Raw genomic sequence first — 20,809 nt, 5'->3', positions numbered from 1 at the left:
ACACACAGAGGTTTATGCTCAGCCAGTTTGCAGCAGGGTGTTTGGGGCGAGCACTAGTACACACACACAGAGGTTTATGCTCAGCCAGTTTGCAGCAGGGTGTTTGGGGCGAGCACTAGTACACACACACAGAGGTTTATGCTCAGCCAGTTTGCAGCAGGGTGTTTGGGGCGAGCACTAGTACACACACAGAGGTTTATGCTCAGCCAGTTTGCAGCAGGGCGTTTGGGGCGAGCACTAGTACGCACACAGAGGTTTATGCTCAGCCAGTTTGCAGCAGGGTGTTTGGGGCGAGCACTAGTACACACACAGAGGTTTATGCTCAGCCAGTTTGCAGCAGGGTGTTTGGGGCGAGCACTAGTACACACACACAGGTTTATGCTCAGCCAGTTTGCAGCAGGGTGTTTGGGGCGAGCACTAGTACACACACAGAGGTTTATGCTCAGCCAGTTTGCAGCAGGGTGTTTGGGGCGAGCACTAGTACACACACACAGAGGTTTATGCTCAGCCAGTTTGCAGCAGGGTGTTTGGGGCGAGCACTAGTACACACACAGGTTTATGCTCAGCCAGTTTGCAGCAGGGTGTTTGGGGCGAGCACTAGTACACACACAGAGGTTTATGCTCAGCCAGTTTGCAGCAGGGCGTTTGGGGCGAGCACTAGTACACACACAGAGGTTTATGCTCAGCCAGTTTGCAGCAGGGTGTTTGGGGCGAGCACTAGTACACACACAGAGGTTTTACTCTCACATGTCGTACCTTCCGCAGCAGTGATTGTACCGCTTTCCCTGCGGAAGGCATAGCGGCGGTGATTGTGTCACTTTCCCTGCGGGAGGCATAGCGGCGGTGATTGTACCGCTTTCCCTGCGGAAGGCATAGCGGCGGTGATTGTGTCGCTTTCCCTGCGGAAGGCATAGCGGCGGTGATTGTGTCGCTTTCCCTGCGGAAGGCATAGCGGCGGTGATTGTACCGCTTTCCCTGCGGGAGGCATAGCGGCGGTGATTGTGTCGCTTTCCCTGCGGGAGGCATAGCGGCGGTGATTGTACCGCTTTCCCTGCGGGAGGCATAGCGGCGGTGATTGTACCGCTTTCCCTGCGGGAGGCATAGCGGCGGTGATTGTACCGCTTTCCCTGCGGGAGGCATAGCGGCGGTGATTGTACCGCTTTCCCTGCGGGAGGCATAGCGGCTGTGATTGTGTCGCTTTCCCTGCGGGAGGCATAGCGGCGGTGATTGTACCGCTTTCCATGCGGGAGGCATAGCGGCGGTGATTGTACCACTTTCCCTGCGGAAGGCATAGCGGCGGTGATTGTACCGCTTTCCCTGCGGGAGGCATAGCGGCGGTGATTGTACCGCTTTCCCTGCGGAAGGCATAGCGGCGGTGATTGTACCGCTTTCCCTGCGGGAGGCATAGCGGCGGTGATTGTGTCACTTTCCCTGCGGAAGGCATAGCGGCGGTGATTGTGACGCTTTCCCTGCGGGAGGCATAGCGGCGGTGATTGTACCGCTTTCCCTGCGGGAAGCATAGCGGCGGTAATTGTGCCGCTTTCCCTGCGGAAGGCATAGCGGCGGTGATTGTGACGCTTTCCCTGCGGGAGGCATAGCGGCGGTGATTGTACCGCTTTCCATGCGGGAGGCATAGCGGCGGTGATTGTACCGCTTTCCCTGCGGGAAGCATAGCGGCGGTAATTGTGCCGCTTTCCCTGCGGGAGGCATAGCGGCGGTGATTGTACCACTTTCCCTGCGGGAGGCATAGCGGCGGTGATTGTGCCGCTTTCCCTGCGGGAGGCATAGCGGCGGTGATTGTGTCGCTTTCCCTGCGGGAAGCATAGCGGCGGTGATTGTACCGCTTTCCCTGCGGGAGGCATAGCGGCGGTGATTGTACCGCTTTCCCTGCGGGAGGCATAGCGGCGGTGATTGTACCGCTTTCCCTGCGGGAGGCATAGCGGCGGTGATTGTACCGCTTTCCCTGCGGGAGGCATAGCGGCGGTGATTGTGCCGCTTTCCCTGCGGGAGGCATAGCGGCGGTGATTGTGCCGCTTTCCCTGTGGGAGGCATAGCGGCGGTGATTGTACCGCTTTCCCTGCGGGAGGCATAGCGGCGGTGATTGTGCCGCTTTCCCTGCGGGAGGCATAGCGGCGGTGATTGTGCCGCTTTCCCTGCGGGAGGCATAGCGGCTGTGATTGTTCCGCTTTCCCTGCGGGAGGCATAGCGGCGGTGATTGTACCGCTTTCCCTGCGGGAGGCATAGCGGCTGTGATTGTTCCGCTTTCCCTGCGGGAGGCATAGCGGCGGTGATTGTACCGCTTTCCCTGCGGGAGGCATGGCGGCGGTGATTGTGCCGCTTTCCCTGCGGGAGGCATAGCGGCGGTGATTGTGCCGCTTTCCCTGCGGGAGGCATAGCGGCGGTGATTGTACCGCTTTCCCTGCGGGAGGCATAGCGGCGGTGATTGTACCGCTTTCCCTGCGGAAGGCATAGCGGCGGTGATTGTACCGCTTTCCCTGCGGGAGGCATAGCGGCGGTGATTGTACCGCTTTCCCTGCGGGAGGCATAGCGGCGGTGATTGTACCGCTTTCCCTGCGGAAGGCATAGCGGCGGTGATTGTACCGCTTTCCCTGCGGGAGGCATAGCGGCGGTGATTGTTCCGCTTTCCCTGCGGGAGGCATAGCGGCGGTAATTGTACCGCTTTCCCTGCGGGAGGCATAGCGGCGGTGATTGTACCGCTTTCCCTGCGGAAGGCATAGCGGCGGTGATTGTACCGCTTTCCCTGCGGGAGGCATAGTGGCGGTGATTGTGCCGCTTTCCCTGCGGGAGGCATAGCGGCGGTGATTGTACCGCTTTCCCTGCGGGAGGCATAGCGGCGGTGATTGTACCGCTTTCCCTGCGGGAGGCATAGCGGCGGTGATTGTACCGCTTTCCCTGCGGGAAGCATAGCGGCGGTAATTGTGCCGCTTTCCCTGCGGGAGGCATAGCAGCGGTGATTGTACCGCTTTCCCTGCGGGAGGCATAGCGGCGGTGATTGTGCCGCTTTCCCTGCGGGAGGCATAGCGGCGGTGATTGTGCCGCTTTCCCTGCGGGAGGCATGGCGGCGGTGATTGTGCCGCTTTCCCTGCGGGAGGCATAGTGGCGGTGATTGTGCCGCTTTCCCTGCGGGAGGCATAGCGGCGGTGTGCTCCCACGGAGGGAGACACTCTCTGCTCGGCAGTGTCCAAATATTAATTGGACACTGCACATCTGCCGGTTTTGTATCTTCATACACTCTGAGGTGTATCTGCATTTACCATTATTTGGAGCAGTTTCCCCTTCTCTTTGTAGCTCAGAATTATCTAGCTACATATATATTACAACATTGATACTACTGGCTTTTGAGGCAGTTAACATACAGCAGTTTCAATTACTGGCCCCTTATACTCTGATTCATAATAGGCTGTTAATCTACAGTATGAGATTCTGATTACTTGTCACATTATCTCCCATATGTACAATCAGAGCTGGTACAGCAATGCTATTCTGATCACAAGTCACAGTCTGTGCTGTTTGATCTGATTTTAAACCCCTTTATTTTATAATCATTGATGACAATAAAGAATATTTTAATATTATCATAACCCTCTTGCTGTGATTGAGTGCTCACATACTAGGTTTCTTTTCCCTTCCGTATGCGGTAAAAGGATTTATACAGAAATAAGAAAACATTTTGGTTAGAGGCGTAACTTTGATTAGAGGCGTGATTTAGGGGCGAGACATGTTTGTGGGGTGATCGACGGGGTGTAAATCTCCCAGGACAGACACTATCTGGAATACAGAACATTCTCACCTCCGTCATTTACAACCTTGGTTCTCGTGGAACTTATGTGGGATGATTTAGCTTCCCAAGAAAGGAGTTATCCTCCCTTTTACAGATAAGACACTAAAAACTAACGTCATGAAAAAATATATGTTAGCAAAAAGCTGACCACGTGGAGAAATATATTCCCGCTATCATAACCAGACAAAATGGAAGGCATACGCCTTCTCTCATTGTCCCTAACACCTTCTCTTGCTAACAATGATGACGACGCCACTGATTTCTTCCATTTTCTGTACGTCTGTAATATAACCGGTGTACACTTTTGATCTATGAGGCTTTCGTCTTTTCTACTTACTTCAATAATGCCAACAATATCCCATTACATTTTTTCACGATTGTCTTCCAGATCTTGCAGTACTCCTTCACTGGAAAGAGTTTGGCATTTTGTTATAGGTAGCCACATTTAGGTTTATACTACTGCCTTTGTTTAACCTTCGCCTCCATGCCTTGTTCCTGAATTGTGTCAAGCCCAGGGACAATCCGTTCCCCCGGAGAATGAGGGCCACAGCTTTTTGGTGTGTCCCATATTTGGGGGTTTCAGCCTTACTTGCCATGTTGGCCTTGTTTGCATGTTGGAAAATACCTTTTCCAATATTTTGGACACCCGTTACCCCCTTGTTGCCACTTTGAGCAGAGAGATGACAATTTGAGGTAAGGAGATTATATATATATATATATATACCTACACACACACACGTGTGTATATGTATGTATGTATGTATGTATAATTTCTCTATTTTTTTAAAGCATAAATTATAATATTATTTTGGGGTCACACGAAGCCCCAGAATCCATGTTTGAGTGACGTTGCCAGTTCCCCCTCTCATTAAGCATATCCCCATATTTATAAGAATAAAACGCTGCCTTGGGGGTGGGCCTGGGAACATCACAGCACCCGCTGCTCTGGCACAGAAGAATCTAACGATATTAATGTTATCTGTCCTAGAAAGGGACAATATACATAGTCAGCCTTTGTATGACCGGTGAAAGTAACGACTTGCAGGATGCCGCTTGTTGTCTGTGTATCATTGTTTGTTTAGTTACTGTAATTATATGAGAAAATAGGGGTCTGACTAATGCTACGTTGGGCCCACAACCCTTTTCTTATATAGAAACGTTAAATTAAAAGTACATTTATTCGATGTTATATTTTCTTAAAGTAGACAAAGTTTTTATATGGTGTGTGTAATGAAAATGACTAGGAATATTAAGTATTTTAATCAATCTGGTGCTTCAGCGGTTAATGAAGTTAGTTTGTCTTAAACATACAAGATATTGTGTTTATGACACGTCCAGATCCTTCCTGGGTCTGTTCTGATCTACTGTACAAAGATGGCCTAATTGTGGCTATGAAGGATGTCCCACTAAGAGTGAGATATGTGTCGTTTAGAAGGCTATAAGCAATGGCTGGCCACCCACGAAGAAAACTGAAATTGTAGTACAGTCATTCCACCTCTCACCGGGGTCTGAGTCCCTGCACCATCGTGCTCACAGGTCCCTCAAATAAACAATATCTCCTCTCAATCCGTCCCCATATAACAACTGTTACGGACAGTAGACTTGTGAGCATGTGACTTAAATATGCCACCGGGCTTAATATGGCTACTCTAGCCAACTCACCTTTCTCTAGCGCAAGATACTTTCAATTAGTTAATATTTACCCCTTACTCGATTACAATCATATCTATACACTGACACTACCCAAGAAATATGCAAAAATATGTCATTAGTTTATTTATCTGCCAGGGTCTCAGGTCCCTGTTTATTAAGGTAAAAACTATGCACTTAACAAACAAGAATCTGTTGTAGCAAAATGTGTCAAAAATATATAAATACTTTCTACAAAGCGTGCAATAGTTCATTCAGAGTCCCAAAGCATTACTTATTAAAGATTGTTTTAATATATAGAGGTCACTGAAGTAAAAAATGAAAATTCACGCGTCTCATCCCAAAACACCCCCCCTGTTGATTTCTAACTATATAATTAAAAAGGTAGGACTTTTTATTCTAACTAACCTTCATTGGGAACACCATAAGCCCACCCCTGTCGTAAATCAGTTACTGGGTTGACAGCTTTACGACTTGAAAAAAAATAACTCCTCTAAAAAGATGTTAAAAATCTGACCCAGTATAAAAGACCTCATATCTTAATTTCGCTAATATTTACACACGTGAGTCATATCAATAGGTACATGTGAGTTTTTGCTGAATATAGCGAGACTCATTGTGACAGACTTCACCCTAATTTTGAGTGACAAATGGATATCTGTCCCTTATCACCTCCTAGATTGGGTTTGGCATCATTTGATTTATTTCATTGCAACATTTACAAATATCTATCCGGTATACTTAGAGTAGGTGTTGGGTCCATGATATCTTCATTTTAATTTAGTCCTCCAACAAAGTGGTGACCTGTTTGTCATCTCTCGCTGGGATGAACAAGTGATCATTCATGAACGTTTAGTTTTCTTTGAGGCTGACAGCCAAGTATCTGGCTATCATCCCTAGCCTACTAAACGACACTTATCTCACGTCACTTTTTTTTTTTTTAACATTTCTTTATTATCTGCGAGCACAGTTACAACATACAATAAAAGGAGCAAAACATAGTGAACATTCAGGCAACTATAAGCTCACAGAATTTTATATTTTCTTACCAATTGTTGAACTTTAAATGATAAAAATAATGATGATGAGGAAGGGGGTGGGGGAGAAAAGGGGATAGAGAGAAAGAAAGAAAGCACTCTGCAGGCATGCACATCTCGCCGCAAACTCCTCCGTGCCCAGCACCCTGTAGTTCCTTTTAGTCTGTCCCGACACCTGTATAGCAGTGGACACCCAGTCTGAATATCTAAAGGGGCCCATAACCTCTTTTTAAATGTGTCGGGAGGCAGTGTGTCCAAAAAGGGTTTCCATTTACGCTGGAATTTACGCATCTCACTTTGAGTGGGTCATCCTTGATTGCCCCAAATTAAGACCTCTTTGTAGATCAGCACAGACCCAGGAAGTGTCTTAACCTGTCAAAAACACTATCTTTATTTTTAAGACAAACTAACCACATTGACCCCAGAAGCACCAGATTGATTCAAATATTTAATATCCCCCACCATTTTTATTACAGCGTGTAATATGGCCCATTCAAACAACTTTGCGATAGTCATATTACATATTTTATTGCAAGGAATCCAGCAAATCCTATTATTCCCTGCCGGTTAATGACCTAATATGCATTTGTCCTTAACACCAAATGAAAGTGTAACTTGTTCTAAAAAGCAGAAGATGATAAAATGGTGGATGGGCTATTAGGACATACCACAAAACTGACACAAATCCTTTCATATAAAACGTATTGCAAACATTGTACAATCCCTTGGCCACACATGGGGAAACTGTCTTTGCAGTGACCGGATAATAACCCTTTCTAATATTTCTCACATGCTTACACCATAAGCCCACACCTGTCATAAATATGGACAATATCAATGTGAATGGTTTGGAGGATGTATATGTATACTTAAGATAATAAATACAGTAATAAATACAAATTATATATGTATCAAAATTAATTAATTGTGTGTATATTTCATGTCATTGGGGGCCACTTGATATTTTGGGGCCAGAATTTTAATACCATGGGTATCTAGTAAAGAACATTTTTAGTAAGGATAAAGTAAATTCCGCAGGGTATTATTTTATTTCTTATTTGCTTTATTTGATTTACAGATTGAAAACATTTGAGTTCTGTCTTTTTTGTTTATTTTTATTAGATAACTGCCTGAATGAGGAGCAGATCTGGAGCTCTGACATGTCCAGAAGCTGGCTGACTCCTCGGAGCCCAGCAGTGCCAAAAACCAATGATTCCTGCCACACTTTGGACACATGCAAGGAACCAGTGCCACGTGATGGTGAATTTAAAGGCCTTGTACAGAACGCAGCACAGACTGATTCGTCAAGCAAAAGATATGAGAGAGATTCAAGAAGAAGCCGTGGTGCTCAGATTTTTGTCTGTTGTGAGTGTGGTAAAAGCTTCTCACAGAATAGTGTCAAAACTAGCGAGCAACACTTTACCTGTACAGACTGTGGGGAAAAAATTTCACTGAAAGGGAAACTCGTTCCATACCAGAAGATTCACAAAGCGGAGAAACGTTTTAATTGTACCGAGTGTGGGAAAAGCTTTTTCTTTAAGAGCCAGCTCCTCAAGCACCACAAAATTCACACAGGCGAGAAACCTTTCACATGTACAGAGTGTGGGACAAGCTTTTTATCGAAGAGTGACCTCCTCAGGCACCACCAGGTTCACACGGGCGAGAAACCTTTCACATGTACAGAGTGTGGGAAAAGCTATTCGCGGAAGAGCCTTCTCCTCAGCCACCTCAATATTCACACAGGCGAGAAACCATTCACATGCACAGAGTGTGGGAAAAGCTTTTCATTGAAGAGCTACCTCCTAACACACCACAAGGTTCACACAGGCGAGAAACCTTTCACATGTACAGAGTGTGGGAAAAGCTTTTCATGGATGAGTAGCCTTCTAACACACCACAGGATTCACACAGGCGAGAAACCTTTCACATGTACAGAGTGTGGGAAAAGTTTTTTACAGAAGAGCGCCCTCCTCTTCCACCACAAGAATCACACAGACGAGAAACCTTTCATATGTACAGAGTGTGGGAAAAGCTTTTTATGTAACAGCCAGCTCCTCCGCCACCACAGGATTCACACAGGCGAGAAACCTTTCACATGTACAGAGTGTGGGAAAAGCTTTTCATGGAAGTTCCAGCTCCTCAACCACCACAAGATTCACACAGGCGAGAAACCTTTCACATGTTCAGAATGTGGGAAACAATTCATTAAAAAGTCCCACCTCCTCAGACACGAGAGTATTCACACAAGCGAGAAACTTTTCACATGTACAGTGTGTGGGAAAAGCTTTTCACTGAAGAGCCAGCTCCTCAGCCACGAGAGCATTCATACAAGGGAGAAACCTTTCACATGTACAGTGTGTGGGGAAAGCTTTTCACTGAAGAGCCAGCTCCTCAGGCACCACAAGAATCACACAGGCGAGAAACCTTTCAAATGTACAAAATGTGGGAAACAATACATTAAAAAGTACCACCTCCAAAGACACGAGAGGATTCACACAGGGGAGAACAGAGTACAGAGTGTGGGAAAAGGTTGTTATGGAAGAGCTACCTCTTAACACACCAGAGGATCCATACAGGTAAAAGCAATTTGCTTGTTCAGAGTAGGGTTTGGATACATACTGGTAGCGTCTTATCTTTAATACAGATAAATTTAAGGTTATGCATTTGGGAAACAAGACTAAACAGGCGACCTACAGATGAAATGGGGATATATTGGGGGAATCCTTGATGGAGAAGGATTTAGGAGTGCTTGTATGCAGCAGGTTTAGCCATGCTGCAGCTGCAATGGCAAACAAGATCTTATCTTGCATTAAACGGGCAATGGATGGAAGGGAAGTAAACATAATTATGCCCCTTAATAAAGCATTAGTAAGACCACACCTTGAATATGGAATACAATTTTGGACACCACTCCTTAGAAAAGACATAATGGAACATAATTATGGAGAGAATGCAGAGATGAGCCACCAAATTAATGAAGGGGACAATCTGTCTTATGAAGAGAGGCTCGCTAAATTAGATGTATTTACATTAGAAAAGAGGCGTCTGGAGACTTCCAGTGACGTCATCGGGAATGGAGGTCTTGAGAGGGAGCTCCAAGGACCCTCACAAGAATAACCCATAGATCATAAGTTTCCAAAAACAGGATAGACTCAAATAACAACCCAGAGCTGCAGAATCGACCCAGGATGTCGGTAAAGTGTAAAAAACCACAGCCCAAAAGGTTTCACACTTCTTTGGAGGCTTTCAGAGTGCAGACGACCAAGAGCACGGCGAGCAGGTCGAGAGTGAAGCACGTGAGCGTGGAGATCAGGTGGCGGAGGAGGATGGCGACTGCGAGGTAACTAGAACGTTCCTCGAATAACTTTTCAGAAAGCTGATGCAATCATTCCAGTCAGATCGGCGGTAAAGGAACTTAAGGAAGAGATCACAACCCTAAACCTAAACCCTACTTCGGATCTAGAGACCAATATGGAGGCATTCCTCCAGATTCAAGCGAGTACAGACGCCGAAATCCTCAAACTAAACTTTGAAATCAAACTTCTGAAAGAGGGTCAGAATTACCATGAAAACAGGGAGAGAAGGCAGCATATTAGAATCCGAAACATACAATCCATCCCCGCTGATGAGCTGTGCTCCTACCTCAATAGGCTTTTCACAACCATCAACCTAGCCATAGAGGCAAAGGAACTGGAAAAGGACCGGGCCCATAGGGCCTTGGTCCCCAGATCTGAAGATCCTAAGAGATGCAGGGATGTAATAGTCAAAATGCATCATTTATACAACCAAGAGCAGACTTATCAACCGCTGCAGAGAAAAAAGGTGACTTCTCCTTTGAGAAGAACACTTTGCACATTTTCAATGATCTTTCTAGCTGTAGCTAGAAGCAAGATCTGAAGCTACTGACTTCCCTCTTGAGAGAGAGGGGAGTCAAATATCGATGGGGCTTTCCATTCATATTAATGTTTTTCAAAAATGGAACAGATTGTCTTGCGGTATCCAGAAGAAAGTGAAAAGTTCTTGCATACCCTTGGGATCTCTCTTTCGGAAGACACAAGCCCAACGCTGAAATCGCAGAGACCCGGACGACTCGGACCCCTTCCACGCACATCTGACAGATTGGCCTCTCAAAACCAGAATCACCAGCAACCTGCAATTAAGGATTAAAATGGATGAGTCATCTCACCATCTCCTTGTCGTCGATTGAAGCCACAATATGTGAGCCTTCAACGAAGTTTGAACAGTTTCAGACAGGGCTCTGGAGCCTTCATCTACAAATGTTCCTGCCCACTCTTGTTATGTACTTTTTTGAGGGCCCTGAGGCCTAGATAGTCTGCCCCCATCCTCCTTGTCCCCGTACCCTTTACCTCCCCCTCGTCTCGGCCCTTGCGAAACCAACTTATTAGCTCCGTTCTCAGGATCTCGGCTGAGGTCCTCACACCGGGCCCTGAGGGGGTTGGTGCGGAGGCCGACACGGGGCTGTTGCTTTTCTGGCCTCCAACAAGCCTCTTATATTCCGATCTACTGCAGTCGACTGGACCAGACACCTCTAACTCGGCCATGGACTCAGCGGATCATCCGAGAGCACACACAATTAGATTTGAATTGCCAGGGGTTCACGATTGCTGAGCATCGGCCGGCAGTTTCTGATAAGGGGTTCTCGAGGGGAGTTAAATTACTTGGCTTCTCTGATGTATAGTCCCTACCCACGGCCCGACCCGCATTGCCCTGATGGGGGCTGTGGCCCCAACGGTTGACATCATATTACTTCTGGGACAGTTCTTGGCTGACCTTATTTGGAGATGACTCATGGTTTATATTTGGTAATTTGCTTGGAGTTGCTGGGCACGGTGCAGACCTTAAAGACTGCTCACCATTAAGATAACCTACTCTGATGGTTAAGGTCCGACTTTAAGGTTCACAAAATTAGTTCCACCTGAAAGGATGACTTTACGAGGACATGTTATGGAGTCAAGAAATTAACATTACAACAGCTTGAAAAGTTCATTTATCTATTTAAAGTGTTTAAAAGTTTGTAATATAAAACCAAGATTGTAGGTTAGTATGATTAGGTTGGTTAAGAAAAAAGTGCGATCTGTGTAGCGCTATTTGATATATAATAATTATATATAAACAATAAACACTCGGTCAACAATACAAAGTGAATTTAAATAACATGGGCTGCCTCCTAGAAAAACACTAACTACCCAAAGTAAGTGATAAAACATGAATAAACAGAAACTAGGGGCGCCCTAACATCTGTGTGGTGATGTAAATACAAATCACAAAAAAATATAGAATATTACAACAAATGAATGTGCTCAAATACAACCGTGTGAAAAGTGAATAAGGCTGAAATAGTCCTCAAATGTTCAAAGATGTTGAAATACTGGAACCAGCCGGTGCTCAGCACATGGAAAGAAATGAATAAAAGAACAACATAGTGTGATACTGTTAAGGTACACAGCCCCTATACTGATATTATGGAATAAATAACCATAAAACCAAGGAATACAAAAACAAGAACTGACTTTAAAATATAATATATAAAGAAATTGATTAAGCAAGCACCAAAAAATAGATAAAAATACTATTTATTACAATAATTATGAACAAAAAAAATGAACAGACATCAACTGATCCTGCATCCGGCATCTATTAGTATCCTACTTACGAACTGCAAGTAGGTCATGCGCATGAATTTATTGTCTGGGTGGCTGCTCCTCCGCTTCAGGTATGGTATCTGGATGCCCTCTCCTCCTACCCAGACCCGCTGGGTTAGGGTCTCTTACCTCACGTTCTCTCGTGGATTCTGACTTCCCTGGTACAGGGGAAGTCTCCCATGGGCTGGAAGCCCACTATGCAAGGGTGTCTAGTACACCTGTCCCTTTTGTCTCCCCATTTTACATTCTCCAACTCCCAGCTCAAGTCTACAGGCTTCTGCTACCCCACCCCCTCCCTCCCCCTTCCAAAGATACCAACGCTATCTAAAGTCAAGACTGTGTCTCTTCTCGACCCTCCACATGCTTGCTCCAGTTCAGCATCCAAATGCAAAATTTGCTCTAGAGGTGAGGATAACTCAAAGCAAACCCCCATCTATTTAATTCATTGTTAACTCATATCTAATTAAGGTCATCTCACTTAATGTGAAAGGCCTACGATGCAAAAGAAAGAGAAGACTTGCCCTGCAGAAATTCAAAAGGCGGGTATATTATTGCTTCAAGAGACTCATTTCAGCTTCCCGACGGCATGCTATTCTCCTTAGCAGCAAAAAAGGGGGAGTAGCTATCTTTATAAAACAGGGTGTCCCATTTAAGGCAGAGAAGGTGATTTTGGATCCGGAGGGCAGGTTCTTGGTAGTCAACGGGACTCTAGTGGGTCTTGACACTAATGTTAATTAATATCTATGCACCAAACGGCAACCAGGTCGAGTTCCTAAAAGAGGTTCTGTAGGCAACTGACCCCCAGTTCTTAGCCATTTACTCCGCTACATGAGATCTACCTTACCGGTTGAAGCAGCGCTGGATCGGCGTCCTCCTTCTCTGCTCGTGACCACGAGCGTTCAGACGCTTCCTGATGATGACACTGCTCCTCTCCGGCGGATTCTCACGCAGTGGATGGAAAGTCTCTTAGGCTCCGCCCTACGTATTTCGTAACCGCCCGGTTACTTCCTCAGGTGATCCCTCTGGGCGGCCTCATTCCACTCAGTATCAGTAACCCATCTGCGGGACTCAGCGGCTTATTCAGCTGTTGAACGTTTTCCTTGCCGAAGATTGTTCAGAGTTGCCTCCGCGATTCCACCACGATTTTGGTCAAAAATGACCCTCCACATCACTTAGTCTGTTCTGTAGGAAACCCTGGAATGTTTGTTTATTCCCCCAAAATTACACGGGGTGGGGGTGCGGTTTGCACAGGCAAAGTGTTTTGAACAGACGCAGCGATAAAAGCTGCATGCAGTTCACGGTTTTCAGCTTCTGCGGAGGCGGCTCGTGCGTCTGAGCGGACGGCAATTTCTTCCAAGCGGGCAATACATTCTTCCTGGCAGGCACCGTGTTCTTCCACGCGACCAAGACAGTTGAAAACATGTCCTTGTTGTTCTTGGAAGCCAACCATGGTACGTTGCAAGTCATTAATCGTCATTCTGTCAAGGGTTGATCTTCGGCTGGAGTGGATCCCAATGGCAGGAACAGCAGGGAGAGTGGTAGGGATCACAAGCAGAGGTCAGAGGCAGTCGGCAGATAGCATAGTCAGGGTCACAAGCAGAGATCAGAGGCAAGTGGCAGCTAGCGTAGTCGGGGTCACAAGCAGCGGTCGGCAACGAGGAAACAGGAAAAGATCAGTAGGAGCAGCAAATACAGGTACCTAGCACAAGCTGGAGGAACCAGTACAAACAGGCACTGACAAACAGGAAGGGGAAGTTTATATAGGCAGGCTGAGCAGTAGAGCAAAGTCGCAGAGGTGTCAGGTTTCAAGTTCTGGAATGTTCCTTGAGAGAGCTAGCAGAGCATCAGCAATCCTGGTGGACAAGCCATACACCATTTTATCTTCTACTTTCATTTTTTGTTAAGGACAAATACATATTAGGTCATTAAACAGGCAGGGAATAATGGGATTTGTTGGAACCTTTACAGTATGTAATATGACTATCCCAAAGTGGTCTGATTTGGCCATATTACACACTGTAATAGAAATGGCGGGGAATATTCCGTATTTTAATCAATCTGGTGCTTCAGGGATTAATGTGGTTAGTTTGTCTTACAAATAAAAGATATTGTGTTTATGACAGGTCAAAAACCTTCCTGGGTCTGTGCTGATCTACAAAGAAGGCTTAATTTGGGGCTATCAAGGATGGCCTACTAAAAGCGAGATGTGTCGTTTAGTAGGCTAGGAACGATAGCCAGATACTGGGCTGTCAGCCTCAAAGAAAATAAAGCGTTCTTGAATGATCTGTAAAGAAAAAAAGACAGCGCACGACGTCCCATAGAGTAAAATTGTACAAATATAATGACGTCAGCACGGAGGAGGGTCAATAGATAACCCAAAAGAGATCCTATTTGCACTCCCTTATACTATAAAATGGCTGGGAAGAATTCAATCCCTGGGTGAAGCACCCATACGCCATTCAGTGAAAAAGATATATATATAAAACCACTTTATTCAACATATATGCAAAGACTTCTACAATTATTAAAAGAAACGGGGGGTGGGTGCAGGGAGTGGATTGAGCAGTGTAATTCTGAGTGGTGCACAGTATGCACACAGTTAAACAACTCTCATTCCTATTGATAAATCCTATGCATAGATTATAGCAGTGTACACACAGACAGGCACACTTTGTGTACTATCTTTACACCACAGAAGCCCAAGCACAAAAAGGACTTGTAACACGTCCACCATTAATATTGTAACAGGAGTTAACACGTGATGTCCCTCACACAAGCCGACGATCGTTTCGCGCAGCTGCGCTGTGTCAAGGTGAGTCACCTTGACAAAGCGCAGTTGCGCGAAACGATCGTCGGTTGTTGATGACGTCACACCCGTGACGTCAGCCGTGAGCGCGGAGCAGGGAGGAGAGTTTGAGTAGCAGAGGCCACGCAAATCAGGTTGTATACTGCTGAGTTCTACCTGCAATTGAGCTTTGAGAGTGCTCATACTGCAGAGCTGTCCTGCTGACATCATAACAGATGTATCCATGATACTTTGTATCCTCACTAAGAGGCTTGTGTTCCGGGGCGGTGTGTTTTCATGTGGGGGGAGCCTATCATTGGATATTGCAGTCAAGAGACCCCATACTGCACCGACACACTTTATTCGAGCAAATACCCAGTATGTACCTGGCAGATACCTGGAATGCGCCGCTCCTCACCTCTGACAAGCCCCGTTGCGTTTGCCTTCCCAGCCTGGGTTCATGCCTGGCTGACGGGCGGCTGATCTGTTAAATGATAATGATTAGGATTTAATAGGCTGCAATGCTTCGCGTGTCTACCAGATGGCATAAATTCATGAATTGTAATGCAATATGTATATATATACTGTGCAGTATTGCAGCCAGCGGGAATAAAATGCTTCAATCCCTGCCGGAAAATAACTCAATGCACTCGGGCAGAAAACAGTCACAAACCTCAATACACCCGGGTATACCCAAATTCGTGGGACTAGCCGAGCTCGAATAAAGTGTGTCGCCAGTGTACATATCCCCTGTGTGAAATAGCAGTAACAGTGTGCCTCTGCCTATTCATGAATCCTGGCAGATACACACTGTAGCCATTACTACACTTTAGCACATACCCCCTCAGGGAGGGACATCATGTGTTAACTCCTGATACAATATTAATGGTGGACGTGTTACAAGTCCTTTTTGTGCTTGGGCTTCTGTGGTGTAAAGATAGTACACAAAGTGTGCCTGTCTGTGTGTACACTGCTATAATCTATGCATAGGATTTATCAATAGGAATGAGAGTTGTTTAACTGTGTGCATACTGTGCACCACTCAGAATTACACTGCTCAATCCACTCCCTGCACCCACCCCCTGTTACTTTTAATAATTGTAGAAGTCTTTGCATATATGTTGAATAAAGTGGTTTTATATATATCTTTTTCACTGAATGGCGTATGGGTGCTTCACCCAGGGATTGAATTCTTCCCAGCCGTTTTATAATATAAGGGAGTGCAAATAGGATCTCTTTTGGGTTATCTATTGACCCTCCTCCGTGCTGACATGTTTATTTATTTCCCGTATGCACCCCTCACCTATGTACATACACTCCTGTAGATACTTTGGCGAGCGGCAATATCCCCCCTCTTTTTACAAATATAATGATAAATGATTAAGTGGTATAATATGCACGTACAGCAAGGATAAATTAGTTAGACATGGCATATTCAGGGTACATGTTACCGCTCAGTTGGTAAAACAAATGCGTCTGGTGAGTATCAGCTGTTCCCACAGATTTCCTCTCCCGTTACTGCAAGGCTGAATAGGGCTCCGGTAAAACTACCGGCTCTGAGTGATACCCACAATAAGAGCTACGGCTCCACGGTGCCACTTGCAATACTGACGTCACCGGGTCATGCCGTATCAACGACCGACCAGCGCTGGCTCAGATAGATTGCTGAAGGCTAACCAGATAAGCCTCAGTAGTATACAGAGGGAATAATACGTGCCAATTCACTGTTCAAACTCCTACGCATTTCGTTAGATAAACTAACTTCATCAGGGATAATTAATGCACCAGTGTGGGGAGTATTTAAACCCCATAATCAGTTGTTGATTGGCTGCTCAGGGGGTATAAATCAGCCAACCGCTACATCTAGACACATAATACACAGATGCAAGCATAATTAAACTAGTGCTACACAGATGTATGAATACTTCAACTAAAGTTACATACAATCTACAATATTACCTTTAATTAATGCAACATATAATAATAATAAAATCAAATGCAACAAAATACAATAAAATCTTTGTGTTGCTGAAAAAAAAGAAAACTGATATTAGCAACACAAATAGATGTGCAAAACTTATGCAGTATTTAAGCTCACATGAGAGTGAAGCAAGAACATCAAACATCTAAAAGTGAATGGAGCTGTTTGTGTTAAGAATATAAATACATAAAAATGGATATTACATAAATCCATCAAATATAATCATTAAATAATGGGTCAATCCAAGGACACAAAATAAAACTTAATTTAAAATAACACTTAATTTAAAATACATATATAATTATATTTAAATTATGAATTCATATGGGGAGGATAAATATCTCTAATTTCTTATTAATAAAGTGACCGAATGTCTATTTCTTCACTCAGGCCCCTGGGGGACAGTGTTTTCATTTTATATATCAATAATTATTCCTATTTGGAAAATGACTTGTCTATCCGCTCCTCATCGAATGGGGTGTACCACCTGGATGACTTTATATGTCCTTAAACTGGGGTCACTCTGATGATGTATGTTAAAGTGATGTGGTACACTATGTTTATCCAGGCCAATTTTGATATTTCTTAAATGTTCCATTATTCTGGTCTTTAGGAAGCACTCCGTGTGACCAATATATTGGAGTCCACAAGGGCGGCACTCTAACATAGATACTACGTGGGTAGTTTCACACGATATGCCGTCATCAACTAAAAATTGCTCATTAGTGATATGAGAAATAGTCTTTCTGTCACTATGCAGAAGACTGCAGGCCCTGCACTTCCCACAGCTAAAATTGCCCAGGATTGTCCACCGGCCACGCCCCCAGGACGCACCCCATGATGGGATGGGTGACGCACGCCGCATTACCAGACTGGGGGACACAGCACGTCCCGCACTTAGGTCCCGCCCCGTGATGTGTCCCGTGACAAAGCGGCTGACGCACGCCGCTCTACCAGGCTGGGGGACACCGCACAGATCTCACTAAGGCTTCGCCCCTGTGACGTTACGGGTAAGGTGCACCAAACGCAGGCTACGCGCAGGCGCCGCACTGCCATGGGCACATGAGGTGTTAACTCCATCTCCAATGTCTATTCACCTGCACTTCTCCCCACCCCTGCTTATCAGTGGACAGCATATGTCTAGGGGGCGGGTTTCATTCGTTACCTTTCACCTGTGTGCTGCCTTTGCATTGGCTGCCTGCCCTGTAAATACTCAGCCAGCCCTCCTACTAACCGGCTGAGCATAAACCCTGTTTATGTACTTGTGTTTGCCTCAAACACCCTGTTGTTTTGTCTTACGTATCCTGTTCCTGTTTTGATCTCTGCTTGTATCTAGACTTTGCTATTGGACTTCTACCTTCTCTACTCCTGGACCCCGGCACTGCACAACAACTATCTGATTTCTCCTATTTGGACCCAGCTACACGACCTTACTCTGCACTCCAGACGCGGTCTCGCGGTTGGAGGTCGGTGTATTCCAACATCCCCACCTCAGCCTCATGGTCCCGTCCTATTTGTAGTGAGCTTTCGTTACAGTGTGCTCAGCCCCACAAACATGGACTCCGCTGAGGTGGGTCGAGTCTTCAACTTACACTCAGACGTTTAAAAAGGTGGAGGAATTTCTTGATCAGAACAGTCAGCGGATGGAGCAAACCATGACATCAGACACCATGTATCCCATATGGTTCCCTCCCCTCAGTGGTGTCTGCCCTCACAGCACCCGAACTCCGACTTGCCACGCCCAACCACTACAGCAGTGAACCGCTTGGCTGTCGCGGGTTCCTGAACCAATGCGATATCCAGTTTGAACTGATGCCTCCCAGTGGTCCAAGGTGGCCTATATCATTTCGCTGCTCGGGGATGACGCCTTGGCGTGGGCTTCATCCATTTGGGAACAAAGGCCGGACCTCACGGGCGACATAACCCACTTCATCACGGAATTCCGCAGAGTATTCGATACACCCGGCGCACGTTAACAGCTGCGTCATCTTTATTCCATATGTCCCAAGGCAGCCGCCCCGTAGCCCGTTATGCGGTCGAATTTCAGACCATAGCGGCTGAGACGGGTTGGCACGATCTGGCATTGACGGCGGCATTCTGGCAAGGTCTCTCAGAGAGTCTGAAAGATGAACTCGCTGCTGCACCGGAACGTCCCACGAAGCTTGAGGAACTCATCGGACTATGCATTCGAGTGGACTTAAAGCAGCAGTTCAAGCAATATCCTACAAGTGTATTTTTTTTGTTAATAAATCAGTTCTGTACTAGGAGAAAATACTTGTAGCATTTAAAAAAAAAAAAAGATTGTTTTAAAGACATTTTTAATGTTTCTAATGTAGGAAGCATTTCCAAAGTGACAGCCCCCTTCCCCTTCTGATAGGCTCTGGCTCTTGAGCCCCGCCCTCTCTCTAGCAGGGAACCAATTGTATTTAGTAACTGCCCAGTCACATAATATTGCTGGACTACATTGCCCAGTATGCTGTGCAAGAACTGAATTAAATAGCCCAGAGCAAGCGATTGATTACAGGAGAACGGATTGATCTGCAGCTTAGCTAATCACTTGTCAGTGTGCAGATAGTATAGATGCACATATTGAATGGGAAAAAAAAATATATATTTTTTTAAATGGCATCTTGAACTGCAGCTTTAAGGTTACAGGAGAGAAGAGCTGAGAGAGCTCGACGCAAACCAGGTACGCAGTCTTCCCACAGTGCCTACGCAGGGTTCTCCAAACCTCCACTTCCGGATCCTGGGGAACCTATGCAGCTCGCAGGCAACAAATTGTTGTTCGGAGAGAAACAGCGCTGATGTGATGCCAGACTCTGCTTCTATTGCGGTAATGCTGGGCACCAGGCACTCGTCTGTCCCTACAAGTCAGAGAAATACCAAATCTCAATTGCAGACAGGGAGGACCTCACTGGGACCCATGTCTGCTTCTCCGTCTCAAAGGCCAACAAGACTTTTGATCCTCATCACCTTACCCGGCGACGCCTTCAAGGCCACTGCTCGGGCCTTCCTGGACTCTGGGTCAGGGGAAAATTTAATTGACAATGGATTTGTGGAAAAAAATAAGATTCCCCATGTGTGCAAAAGTCATCTAATCGGCCTGGAAGCTATTGATGGACGTCCCTTACAACCTGCTTTCATTTCTCTCCAAACTGTCCCCGTTCAACTACAGACCGGATTGGACCACACCGAGTCAATCTACGTAACGTGGACGTCATTCTGGGACATACGTGGCTTCAGCGGAATAACCCTTGGATCGACTGGACTGAGGTGCACTCGCTTCTATGGAGCCCCTACTGTTCCCAGAATTGTGCCTTACCATCCAAAATGCTATGCGGGACCTCCGTACCTGAACAGGTAACCTCTCGTCAACCCAATATTTATTCCGAATTCCAAGATGTCTTCAATAAGGCTCAATCCGAGAAGTTGCCATCCCACCGGTCATTCGATTATCCCATCGACCTATTACCCGGTTTCGTGCCTCCGCGTGGATGTTCCTATCCTTAATCTCCTCCGGAGACGAAAGCCATGAAGACGTATATACAGGAGAATCTTCCGAAAAGTTTTATTTAGAAATCCTCGTCCCCGGCAGGTGCAGGGTTTTTCTTCGTGAAAAAGAAGGATGGGTCTCTCAGAAATAAGGATAGGTTGTATAAACTAAAGGGGGCTTAACAAAATTACCATCAAGAATCGGTACCCTTTACCCCTTATTACCAACATTGTTGACAGGCTACAAGTGTCACGATAACTTATGACAAGCTATAATATACACCAAAAATACCTGGGTTGAACTGAACACGAGTAGATATGATAAAATATAATTTATTCCTTGAAAAAGGTGAACACACAAGATATAGAAATAACAGACAAAATATGCACTTAGAATTG

At 45.8% G+C, this 20,809-nt stretch overlaps 2 protein-coding genes across 3 annotated transcripts in view; both read left to right on the top strand.

Moving 5' to 3' along the window:
- LOC142492502 (uncharacterized) overlaps nucleotides 1-14,897 on the top strand; it is a 71,561-nt gene extending 56,664 nt beyond the window's left edge. For both annotated transcript variants that reach the window (XM_075595189.1, XM_075595188.1), the window contains one exon: nucleotides 7,612-14,897. In XM_075595189.1, coding sequence (XP_075451304.1) covers nucleotides 7,612-9,044 — 1,433 coding nt within the window. In that variant the 3' untranslated portion in view covers nucleotides 9,045-14,897. The remainder of the gene's footprint in view (nucleotides 1-7,611) is intronic.
- The window catches only part of LOC142492496 (uncharacterized), a 300,526-nt gene that overhangs the window by 197,564 nt on the left and 82,153 nt on the right, over nucleotides 1-20,809 (top strand). The window lies entirely within an intron of this gene.

Source organism: Ascaphus truei, chromosome 4 (genome assembly GCF_040206685.1).
Source record: "Ascaphus truei isolate aAscTru1 chromosome 4, aAscTru1.hap1, whole genome shotgun sequence".
NCBI classification, from domain to species: domain Eukaryota; kingdom Metazoa; phylum Chordata; class Amphibia; order Anura; family Ascaphidae; genus Ascaphus; species Ascaphus truei.
Note: the sequence above shows the minus strand (reverse complement) of the source record. Positions and strands in the feature narration are given on the sequence as shown.